Consider the following 13,191-nt stretch of genomic DNA (forward strand, 5'->3'; position numbering starts at 1 on the left):
ATCATCCACCATCCACCCCAAGCACCTTCATTAAATGACAACATGAAGTGCCTGTTTATTTAGTTCACATAAACATCAATTTAGAGAAACAAACTAAGAAAATCTAAGGAGACATTATTACGAAGAGCTGAATTAGCTTAGAAACCAAATGAAAATAACAGGTAGCAATCACTGAGTGTCCTTTTGAGAGGGGTGGCGCTGTTATATATATTTTATACACATCAGCTCACTCAATGCTCACACCTCGATGAGGTTAGTACATTACCAATATCTTGATACTCTTGAAAAAATAAGGCAGAAAAAGATTAAGTCATTTCTCCTAGACCACACAATTCTCAGGTGGTAGAACACGGCTTCAAATTCAGGGAGTCTAGACTGCCAGTCGTTATGAGCTGAACTGTGTTCCTCCAAAATTCACATGCTGAAGTCCCAACCCCAGCACCTCAGAAGGTGACTGCATTTGGAGAAAGAGGCAATTAAGAGTGGTCCTAATGCAGTACTCTTGCCTGGAAAATCCCATGGACGGAGCCTGGTGGGCTGCAGTCCATGGAGTCCCTATGAGTCGGACACGACAGAGTGACTTCACTTTCACTTTTCACTTTCATGCATTGGAGAAGGAAATGGCAACCCACTCCAGTGTTCTTGCCTGGAGAATCCCAGGGACCGGGGAGCCTGGTGGGCTGCCGTCTATGGGGTCACACCGAGTCGGACACGACTGAAGCGACTTAGCAGCAGCAGCAGCAGCAATGCAGTATGACTCATGTCCTTAGAAGAAGAGATCTGGGGACTTCCCTAGGGGTTCAGCTGGTAAACATTTCGCCTGAAATGCGGGAGAAATGTTCGATTCCTGAGTTGGGAAGATCCTCTGGAGAAGGGAAAGGCTACCCACTCCAGTATTCTGGCCTGCTTGGAGAATTCCATGGACTATAGTCCATGGCGTCACAAAGAGTCGGACATGACTGAGCGACTTTCACTTTCACTGATGGTCCAGTGGTTAAGGCCTCTCCTTCCAATGCAGGGGATGCAGGTTCAATCCCTGCTCAGGGAGCTAAGACCCACATGCCTCTTGGCCAAAAAACCAAAACATAAAACAGAAGCAATAAAACCTGTGCACATAAAAAAAGAATCCTAAAAAAACTTTTTTGAAAAATTTTAATTTTTTCTAAATAAAAGAAAAAGAGATTTGGACCCAGTGAGGGAATGCAATGGGCCCAGGATCACACAGTTAAGCTCATAGGAGGACGCAGTGAGAAGGTGGCTGTCTACAAGCCAAGGAAGAGGCCTCAAAGAAACCAAACCAGCTGACACCTTGACCTAGAACTTCCAACCTCCAGAACTGTGAGAAATAAAGGTTTAAGCCATCCAGTCTGTGGTATTTTGTGGTATCAGCCCTAGCAAACAGATATGCCAGTCCACTCTGTGAATTGCAAAGCTATTTGAATTTAAAACTCTACAGCTTCTTCCTCATGTTTAGAGTCACAAATAGAAAGTACATACTACAAATTACAACCAAACTCAACTGAAATGTCAATATTTGCCCATTAACTGAGGTCAGCACCTATGTAGTCCTTAACCCACCTAGAGACAGCAACAGATTCAGTCCCAATAGAAAGGTCATGACCGTGGGCTCAGGCTCAAGCTGACTGAATCTTGAGCAGGGGTCATATAAGGAACCCCTCCAGGCTATGAGCTGTCACGTGATCCAACCCTGGAAGCTCCATGGGGACAGGGGTTCTCGACTGCTCTGCCCACTGATATAGCCCCCAGTGAAGAATGGCTGGCACATAGCAGGTGCTCAATAAATATTTCTTAAAAGAAAAAAGGATAATGTGATGCTGGAGAAGGAAACAGACTGCATGGAACTGAGGAACATGCCATTTTCAGGCTGTGAGGACTGTGGCAACTATTAGCCACTGACCCTTCTATGCCAGCTTTGTGGGAGATCCAGGGGCACCTTCCAGAGGAACAGCAGATAAGGCTCCCAGGTTCCCCTACTTGGCCAATGAAAGTATGTAGTGAGCAAACAAGAAAATAGCAGAGCTAAGCGCTGCTTGGAGCCCATGCTCAGTAAACCTGTGTGTGAAGCTGACCAACTCAATTTGATTGCTAAAGAAATAAAACCCTTAAGGCTTTTCTGATAAAGAACACAACATGTTTTCCTTCCAGCTCCTCAAAAATAAGACATGATTCCTATACTCTTGAGTTAATATTTTAAGAAAGTTTGCACCCCGTGTCCAAGATGTCTAGGATTTTGAAGTCAGGGTGTTTCCAAGTTGTATGGGCATCTGGGTGATTCTTATAACTCCCTGAAAAACACCTCTGTCCTTACCTGAGAGCTTGAGACAACATGAATTGTGCAGCTGCGATCTCCCTGCCCTGGCAGTCGCACTGTCAGCCAGCAACTCATAGCACTGCTCACATGTACTCGAGAGGAGAGTGGAAAATACACAGCATATTTCTCCTGCTTTATGATAAGATGAGGCAGTACAAGGCGGAGAACAGTGAGCAACTTGGGATTTACAATGAATTTAAATGGAAGTTGGTGGGGTGCTTGCAGTTTGTCATCCAAGCAGCCTTGACACACGCAATTCCTGGAACTACCTTAATTCAGTCTGACATCTCTGTGGCAGTAAAGCAGCATCCTAAAAATAAAGCAAACATAATGCATCTTCCATGCTAGGCATGAAAAATAGTAGGATGCTTAAATGCTACCAAAATGGTAGCCCTTGGGATTCATTTGTGTAGCTGGGCAGACTGCCACAAAGGTTGGCCAAGCTGCTAAGTGGAGGACCACAGGGGCTGCTGGGTTCCTCTGCTCTTTACGTGGACATAATCTGCTTTGTCTTGCCTTAGATACATATTTGAAATATTTTATTAAAAACTTATCTAAATGTATCAACACCACACAGTATCTGGTGACCTCTGTCATGACTGATGACTTTCCCAAGGACAGTTTGGCAGAAAACATACTAATGTGTTCAGTCATATTTACATACAAGTAATTGTTTATGGTAAAACAAGAAGACCTGGGAGGCATTGGCTTGTATTTAAACAACAATAAGCCTTGTAGCCGTGTTTAAAGTAGTATGCTCATACTTCCCTTGAGTGAAAATTAGTATCTATATTAAATGGTTGAGTTGAAAAAATAGGTTAAATAGAAAGGTTGGCATAATGGTAAATTAGAAATCACCAGGTTAAAATTTGCACATTACTGTCACTATCTCACGATTATATCAAGTTATGTTTGAGCGGTATTGTGGGTAAGAAAGCAACATGGGAGACTAGTATCAGACAGATCTGGGTTCAAATTCCACTTCCACTGCTCACTAGCTATGTACCCTTACCAAGTCTCAGGATTCTCTGCTGTGTGGAATTGTTAAGTAATGCAACAGATAAATGATATCAAATGCAGTGTAGATGTTCTGTGATACATAACACTAGATTCTTTATAGACTCACAACTAAAAAAATATTTCATTATTGCAAACATGGATTTTTTTTCAAAGCTTTTGATGCTATCTTTCAATTCAGTTTTGTATTTCCCGCACAGGTATCATAGGATGGGACTCTGGCCCAGTGATCATAGCTAGACTTTGTAGGATGGTCCCCTCCTGAACCATCCCTACCTAATTACAACCTTACGCTTCCCCAAGTACACCCTTCTTATTTTCTAGGATATATTTGGAGTGACACCTGTCAGAAAATAGTTCAGTACACCATTCAGGGCCAGTATACCTGCTAATTTCACATACATCTATTTTGGGATTCAAGGAGAGACATCTAGAATTCATCAAGTTGTATAACCAAGAACCTGCCCCAGATGAACCTTAGCTAGTGGCTCTGGGATGACAGGATCACTTCTGTCAGTTTTACAAACAGACAAATAAAGAAATACCTGGAGCTTTATCAGTGGGACCTTTTGTCTTCGGACTGAATGGGCAAAAAGCTTCATCTGAGGGGCTGCGACAGGCCCATCATTCAATCACAGCCTCTGATGCTCTTTTACATCTCCCTTTGCATCTTATGGACCCTTTTTACATCAGGGTAATTTATATGACTTTGAGAAAAGGTATTTAACTACGCTAGGCCTCTCCTTCCACGTCCACAAAATGTCTCATAGAGTACCTGTCATAAATAATGAGATAATACGCACACGGTACGTAGTGACACTCAGTGTTATGCTTGCTATGGTTACAGTGCTGTCTCCTTAAGAAATGAAATAGCCCATATTTGGGCATCAGCATGCAAGTCATCAGCATCTAGTTGTGCTAGATAACTGACTAATGAGTACATGAGTAGGTTGTGGTGATGCGGAAAGAAGACACACTTAATTAAGGCCCCTGAAATGATTTGGTGAGGAAAGCAGATGATAAACAGGAAGTTACAAGACAAGTGCTTGAATTCTTCCTGGAAAATAAACTCATTGTATGACCTTGAGCTGCTTTCTTCTTATCTTTCTTTCTTCTCAAAATTGAAAGTGTCTCCTGCATAGGTTTCTTTGAAAGATTAACTGAGATAAGCAAAATATCTGCATTCATCACACAAGATACACTAGCCATGTTCTTGTTACCAAGCATAAATTCATTTTCACAAACATTCATCAAAAGTCAGAGAAGAAAAACAACACTTAGAGCAGATTACCTATAGGACTGTCTCCCTAACCACTCTCCCAGATATTAAAAGCTTTACTCCCAGACCAAGCCAGATCATCAGAAAAATACATACCTGAGTTCCACTGCTCCTCCTACAGAAAACTCACTATCAAATTACATTACAGTATGAGGTTGCTTCCCAGGTGGCCCAGTGGTATGAGGCCACCGTACATTATGGTATGAGGTCATGTACATTATGGTATGAGGCCACCGTACATTATGGTATGAGGCCACCGTACATTATGGTATGAGGCCACCGTACATTATGGTATGAGGCCACTGTACATTATGTGAGGCCACTGTACATTATGGTATGAGGCCACTGTACATTATGGTATGTGGCCACCGTACATTATGGTATGAGGCCACCGTACATTATGGTATGAGGTCACTGTACATTATGATATGAGGCCATGTACATTATGGTATGAGGCCACCGTACATTATGGTATGAGGCCACTGTACATTATGTGAGGCCACTGTACATTATGGTATGAGGCCACTGTACATTATGGTATGTGGCCACCGTACATTATGGTATGAGGCCACTGTACATTATTATATGAGGTCACTGTACATTATGATATGAGGCCATGTACATTATGGTATGAGGCCACCGTACATTATGGTATGAGGCCACCGTACATTATGGTATGAAGCCACCATACATTATGGTATAAGGCCACATACATTATGGTATGAGGCCACATACATTACAGTATGAGGGGCTTCCCAGGTGACTCAGTAGTAAAGACTCCACCTGCCAAAAGAGGAGATGCAGGAGACATTGGTTCAATCTCTGGGTTGGGAAGATACCCTGGAGGAGAAAATGGCAACACACTCCAATATTCTTGCCTGGAAAATGCCATGGACAGAGGAGCCTGGTGGGTTACAATCCATGGGGTTGCAAAGAGTTGGATACAACTAAGTGACTGGGCACATGAGGTTGCAGACCATATTATATTGATGGTCCTCACAAGAATAAGCTCCATAAACCTTATTATTTGCATAATTCAGAGGCTGCCAAGGACATTTTTCATTACCCTTTTCAATGAGCTATTTATAAGATACTGCAGGAGAAAGACCAGCCTGGATTTAGGACAAACAATGTTGTCCTGAGTTTTGAAAGCCTGAAGCAAATATAGATTTACTGTTTAGAGTCAGTGGAACAATCCAAAAATGCATTCTTACATTTATTCAAAAATATTTGCTGAGCACCTACTATGTGCCAGACTCTCCACTGGGATCCAGAAACACAGTGATGAGCAAGACGGGAGATATCTCTGCCTTCACAGACCTAAAGCCTAGTGGGATGGAGGAGATGATCAACAAGCAATTGTAGTTACAAAGCAGTGACACAGAATGGGCCAGAAGCAGATGCTGGGTACCTAGATGAGATCTATCATCACTTTAGGTAGATGCGGAGGCTCAAATAAAGCTAAGCTTGGACCAAGAGAGGCCTAGGAGCACCCTAGAGGGAAGATACACATATCTGTGGAAATCAAAGGGAGAAAGACACAAGTCAGGAAAAAGCTAGAGCTAGTACCAGGAACCTAAGACTGTGTTTCCCCTACCATGACCAGAACTGATCTATGTATATTCTTTACATCAGTACAATGTCTCCACGAATAGAATCATATTGTGCAGAGTGCTCATAACTATATCTAAATTAGGTCCTAGCCTCCTGAGGAAATTGGCCTGATTTTATGACTCTCCTAGAATAACTACATTCTAGGAGAAAGAATCAAAGAAAGAACAAAGAAATTCCTAGTATTACCTGAAATACGATCTTTGGTATTTAATTCATCACATAGAGAGTCATGTCAATGCAACCTTGCCGGTTTCTTTCCATAACCACTTACTTCTGAAAGGAGAGGGGAACACCAGTCTATACTGGGATTATAAATGCCTCCTTCAAATTGAATGCAACTGCCTTCTTCATTTGCAAAGATGCTGGATACCTTAGAGGTATCCTGGCACCAAGAAGTTTCACTAAGCAAGAAGGACACCGCAGTTTCAGTTCTAGTCCTGTCACATAAAGAAATGTTATATATCCAGAGAAAACTAATTCAAAAAGACACATGCACCCCAGTGTTCATAGCAGCAGTTTAAAGCCAAGACATGGGAGCAATCTAAATGTTCATCAACAGAGGAATGGATAAAGATGTGGCACATATATACAGTGGAATATTCCTTACCATAAAAAAGACTGAAATAATTCCATTTGTAGCAATATGGATGGACCTAGAGATTATCGTACTAAGTACAATAAATCAGACAGAGAAAGACAAATATATGATATCACTTAGATGTGGAACCACCAAAAAAATGATACAAATGAACTTACAAAACAGAAATAGATTCACAGACATAGAGAACAAATGTATGGTTACCAAAGAGCAGGGCATCAATTAAGAGTTTGGGATTAACAGATACACACTACTATATAGAAAATGGATAACCAACAAGGACCTACTGTATAGCACAGAGTATATTTTGTATATTCAAAATCTTTTAATAAACTATAATGGAAATGAATCTGAAAAGAATATATGTGTATGTATAACTGAATCACTTTGCTGTACACCCGACTCTATTACAACACTGTAAATCAACTACACTTCAATTAAAACAAAAAAAGATGATAGATGAGGCTTGGAGGCTCTATGAGTTCATTGAGGCTACTCAATGAAATTGGTACCTCATGTGCTTAGTGTAATAATAAGCTAAGCTAAGTCACTTCAGTCGTGTCCAACTCTGTGCAACCCCATAGACGGCAGCCCACCAGGCTCCTCTGTCCCTGGGATTCTCCAGGCAAGAACACTGGAGTGGGTTGCCATTTCCTTCTCCAATGCATGAAAGTGAAAAGTGAAAGTGAAGTCGCTCAGTCGTGTCCGACCTCAGCAACCCCATGGACTGCAGCCCACCAGGCTCCACCGTCCCTGGGATTCTCCAGGCAAGAACACTGGAGTGGGTTGCCATTTCCTTCTCCATAGCCAATATTTACTGAAGGTTTTGGAGAAGGAGATGGCATCCCACTCCAGTATTCTTGCCTGGAGAATTCCATGGACTGTGGAGTCTGGTGGACTACAATCCATGGGATCGCAAACAATGGGACACAACTGAGCGACTAACACACACACACACACTCTGAAGGTTTTCTATGGATTAACTAATAACAGCCTCATGAGGTGGGTATTGTTTCATGGAGGGTCACATGCCTGGTAAATTCAAACTCAAGCGGTCTGGCTCCGGAGCCCAGGCTTCTAACTCTACTTCACTCTCCCAACTCCATCCAGCATTTTCCCAGGGAATCTGGAAGGACAGATCAGACTATGGTTCCTCGGGATACATTCAAGTGTGCATCACCTCTTCTGAAAGGCCTTTACAACGTGAAATGAATGGCAAGAGAGCCTTCCCTGGGAACCCTCTGTGCTGCTGGCCCAGGATAGCCTCAGTGTGTGCCTGCTGTCTCTGTGCCCTCCTGGATCTCCCTTATCTCCAAGAACTCCTGTCTGGAGGAAGTGATACAGCCACCTAAGCCCAAAGGCGAAAAGCTGATGTCAGGAAGTTTGCTGGGCCTGTGCTCAAAACCCAGCTTAGCCATGAACACAAGGCCAATTACTTTGCCTAACTAAGCCTCAGTATTCTCATCTACTAAGTGGAACTAAAAATAGCACCTACCTGCTGGCACTGTTGTGAGAAACATAGGAATCGAGGTGTATATGGACTGTATGTCTCAATTTGTGTAGTGTTTAGCAAACAGCAAGCACCTGCTAAAAATGAGCTTTTACCAACATTTGATTGAATGTTAGAGAAGTTTTCTCACATTGGCCTCCTCCTGGTGAAGACTCTGTGAACTTGAGACATGGAAACACACCTATGAATCTGAAGCACTTAGCCATAAACCAGGATGAGTAAGGGATGACCAGTCTTTCTAAGCAAATCACAGGTAGTTCAAAAAGTACCCATTCTAAAGCTAAATTACACTCCTGAAGTCATTAAAATGCAGTTTGGCTTTTGACCACTCCAAAGGCTTTAATGTATTCCAGTCCAGACTCCACAGGGCCTGGGCTGAAATGCTTTTACGGTGACAGGAGGGGGCTTCCCAGGTGACTCTAGTAGTAAAGAACCCGCCTGCCAATGCAGGAGACATAAGCGAGGCCGGTTTGACCCCTGAATTGGGAAGATCCCCTGGAGGAGGGCATGACAACCCATTCCAGTATTCTTGCCTGGAGAATCCCACGGAGAGGGGAGCCTGGTGGGCTCCATGGGGTCCATGGGGTTGCAAAGAGTCAGACTTTGCATTCACTGAAGTGACCTAGCACGCACTCACATGGTGAGATGAAGCAAATAAATAGCCTTTGACCTTACAATGTCTTTGGGGTTCTTTTTAGCCTCTTGGACTAGCCTGGATTGAGCTAGTGACAACTTCTGGGATCACTATGCTTTCAAACACAAGCAAGGGACCTACCTTACTTTGTCCTCACACTCTGGAATTGCCTCAGGCACCAGAGAAAATGCTTTCTGTGGCATGAGCATGGCCACACACCAGTCCTGGCCACCTGCAGCCGAAGCAGCTGGCTGTACACCCTGGGACTTGACAAAGTGTCTATCATCTGACGGCATCTGGACACTCAGGTTCCATAAACCAGAGTCATGGACTTGGAGAAACCACCAGCTGATTAGTGCATCTATGGAACAAATTACCTCTTTTGATCTCATTAGCTTTGTAAATGAAACCAATTAAATCCATTGTGAAAAATGAAGGTGTTGAATCTAACATGATCTGGCTCTGGGCCTCTTAGAAAGATTCCATCTGCAGAAAAAAGATAACCCACCCCCTACCCCCACCTTACTTTTAAAAACTTCCCATCCACAGCATTCTACTTACTTCCATAGTAGTATCCTACTTAACAATATGCCTGACTGTCTGCAAGTTCTTTTCTTCCACCCCACCTTCCACTCCTCATCACTGAAATTGCCACTGGCTTTAATTAGGTTTAATAAACCTCTGGGAAGCAAGGTCAGGGAAACAGAGAGCTCAGATTACTGCAGTGGGAGCTTTCTCTTGCCTGTGGAGGACAGCTTGCATCCTCCCAAAGCTGGGAAAATCAAGGATGCCAACCACGTGGATAGACACGCTGCTGCTGCTGTCCAAATGGGAACCGTGGGTGGAGAAAATCATTTAGAAAAAGAGAGGGAGGCAAAGAGAAAATCAAGCCCAATCCCCGACAGCTGCAAATAAGGAAGCCTGGGAAAGGGTTACCTTGGATGAACTCAGACTTCCTGCTCACAGAGGGCAGGGTCCGGTTGAGTCCCAGGATCCTGTCCAGGTGGAAGGCAAACACCTCGCTCATGTCCAGAGACTGCTTGAGCAGCCCGCAGGGGCTGGGACCGCAGGCGGGCACCGAGGGCCGGGTAGTCCCCTCCAGCACCAGCAGGCGTGCTCCGCTCCTGGACTGGGCCGGCTGTAGACCCGCCACGGCGCCGTTGGCCAGCAGGCGCATCTGGCCGATGTCTTCTTTGCTCAGCCACGATGGGGCGCTCTCGCTGTAGATCCTGATGTTGCTCTCCCCGGCCAGGGGCAGCTGCACATCTGCGCCCCCACCTCGTGCTCTTGGACCCTGGATCCACCTCCAGGGTCGCTCCCCAGCCTTGGCCAGGTTTCCTCCTGGGACGTGCCCGGGCACTTCAGAATCCACTGCCCTTGCAGCTACCTGAGGCCGAAGGGATGGTCCCACCAAAGCCTCGGGCCCTGGGACTCTCGAAGCCACCGCGTACTTTTTCCTGCGCTTCGGTTTCACTGTGCCACGGATGTTGGCTGGCTTGCTGCGCTTCGAGCGCAGGGTGATGTACACCACGTTGGGCTGCAGCGTGGTGCCATTGCCCTGGGACTCGGGAGGGGCCAGCGTGCCATCCAGGGGTATCTCAGGGAAGGGGGCCTCGGTGGCAGCCCGGCTCCGGTGCGGCCCCTTTCCTGCCGGCCTTGCGTGCTGGACAGAGGCGCGCCCCACCTGACTGACCAGGAAGCCCAGGTAGATGGCGCAGGCGGTGCCCAGCAGGAGGTTCCTCCGCGTCCTGGGGCGCCGACTGCTCCAGAGTTTCCGCACCCTCGGGACGCACAGGGAGCAGAGGAACCAGTTTATGAGCTGCCCTGGCTTGTCCGGGCAGCTCATTTCTCCGCGGTGTCCACATGCTGAACAGAGTTTAAACTCGGCCGTTGGTGCCTGCTGACATGAAGCATGGTTTTCTGAACGCAGCTGTCGCTTCCGCTCGGGTGTTTAAGTGGTCTCCAGTGGGTCGAGGTGGAAGTTAGGCGTTGGTGATGGAGCCGGGAAGGCTTCTGACACTGGCCACAACGAACCTTTTACACCCCCATTAGTCTCCCCAAGGAGAAGTCTGACTAGTTCCTGGGAATGAATGGAAAGAGTGCACTGAGTCACAGTCTCAAACTCCCGTTCAGTTCCTCCACAAGAGGAAATTTTAAAAAAACGGGACCCTTTCCTTTCATTACTGTCACCACTAGTTACAATTAGTGAAAACAAACTACCAAAATCCAAGACTGTTTTATAACTTGTAGCTAGAGTCTTTTAATTTGATCCTGAAGGAAAAGCATTAAAATTGGACAAATCCAGTCTTTTCTTTTTGAAATTAAAAAGTGATTTAAGAAAAGCAACAAAGGGTTTTAAAAATCTATAGCTATCTTCTATTTATTTTTAGAAGTCTTGCATTAATTAACTGGGCAGAAGCCCCAAATATTAACATTCAAAATCAGAAATATATTCTCTTAATCTGATGGTACAATCTTTTCTTCATAATACATTTCATCATCTTACATTAAGGGTCATTATACTATAAAGCCATACATGTTCACGTATCTTGGAAGTAATTACATTTATTCGGTCATACACACACAAACATAAACACAAAACACGCATCTAACTGCTTTTAATTCCTTTTCTTTCCACCAAATTCAGCTGAAAGAAAACCCAAAGCTCTCTAGCTGTCTTTTTTCACATTATTAAAAAGAAGAAGAACTGGTAAGCAATGTTACTTACACAGCTGGCCCCGTGCTTGGCTCCAGGAAGAATGTAATCTCTGACTCTAATGCAAAGAACTTTTAAAGGCTGAGGCATGTAAGTAGAACATATTTCATGGTCAAGAGTGTTCCACATTTCAAATATTTCAGCTCAGCTTTAAAAGTTCCCTTTAAAACTACTGATCGCAAAGCAAAACGGATACTTGTTAACTGGCTGCTGACAACCCACTTTGAAGACGTGAGGGTTTTTTTTTTAATATTAAAAAAAATGAACTTTAATTTTAAATTCTGAAAAAAACAAATGCCGTCCAGAAGCAGTTTTCATTCAAATATTTCTCCACTTATTTTTAACCCCCGGGAGCCCTCTAGTGTCCTGTTTAGAAACAGACTCTTGGAATTCAAAGGCATTTGAGAGGGTTTGCTTAGCAGCAGTAGAATAAAGGCCCCCTGAGATGAATGCCATCACCCCAGAGGCCTGGGATTAGAGCATCGGAGTTCCCAGGGACTCACCTTTTCATCCTGGCTGTGTCCAGAGTCACATTGATCTCCCACCTCTTCTGAGAAGTCACCTAGAAATTCATAAAAAGGTAAGAAAGGGTTAATGCAAATGAAGGTTAAAATAGAACAGGCAAATAGGAGTACACATGGGTAGGAAGAGACGTTTAGTGTGCCCTTGCACAGTTCAACAGATCACAAAAAGAAAGTTGTGGATTCTCTCTGATTGGAGGTATTTAAAAAACAGGTTAGTGATTGGTTTAGGTGATTTGTGTGTCCCGGCACAAAGGCAAGGGTTGATGACCTCTGGGTCTCACTTAGACGTACCGTTTTTGCTTCTACAGCAAATATAATCTAGAAGGCAAACAGGCAGACACACTGGAAGCAGATAGGGAATGACTCCCCGCCCCGGAAAAGAAGGTTGTGATATGGGGGTTGGAGAAATTAGAGTATTGTCTGTAATCCTAAAAAGACTACATTTGACAATGCAAAAAAGATCAAGGCATTAGAATATATATAGAAGGAAAGAATTAACTTCCAAGTAAAGAAATACCGAAAATCATAATAGAACTGTTCCTTTAGCACTCAAACTCAGATCTTTCTTCCTCTTTAAAAGTTCTGCCATGTGGAGGAACGAGACAGGACAATTCCAGTACTGACAGAGGCCTAGAAATACCTGTAGATTCTGTCTAAGCTTAATTAGAATTTAAGCATCAAATTGACTTCCATTGTACTTCAATACTCTTTTTAAAATTTGTATTGGGGTATAGTTGATTGATGATGTTATGTTAGTTTCAGGTGTACAACACAGTGATTTAGTTATACATATATATGCGTCTATTCTTATTCAGATTCTTTTCCCATTTAGGTTATTACAGAGTATTGAGTAGAGTTCCCTGTACTATACAGGAGGTCCCTGTTGGTTATCTACTTTATATATAGCAGTGTGTGCATGCCAATCCCAATCTCCCATTCTAGCCCTCCTCCCTATCTGTCCCCTACT

The 13,191-nt window shown here is 43.9% G+C and overlaps 1 protein-coding gene across 2 annotated transcripts in view; it reads right to left on the bottom strand.

Moving 5' to 3' along the window:
* Window positions 1-12,352, bottom strand: part of GASK1B (golgi associated kinase 1B) — a 73,771-nt gene extending 61,419 nt beyond the window's left edge. Inside the window, exons 1-2 of one of the 2 annotated variants that reach the window (XM_070386424.1) lie at window positions 12,204-12,352; window positions 9,921-11,064 (exon numbers count right to left, since the gene is read on the bottom strand). In XM_070386424.1, coding sequence (XP_070242525.1) covers window positions 9,921-10,830 — 910 coding nt within the window. In that variant the 5' untranslated portion in view covers window positions 10,831-11,064; window positions 12,204-12,352. Of the gene's footprint in view, window positions 1-9,920; window positions 11,065-11,712; window positions 11,916-12,203 lie in introns of those variants that run through there. The other variant, XM_005909668.3, reaches the window with a different exon arrangement.
* Between the last annotated feature and the right edge of the window lie 839 nt (window positions 12,353-13,191).

Source organism: Bos mutus, chromosome 17, assembly GCF_027580195.1.
Source record: "Bos mutus isolate GX-2022 chromosome 17, NWIPB_WYAK_1.1, whole genome shotgun sequence".
Lineage (NCBI taxonomy): Eukaryota > Metazoa > Chordata > Mammalia > Artiodactyla > Bovidae > Bos > Bos mutus.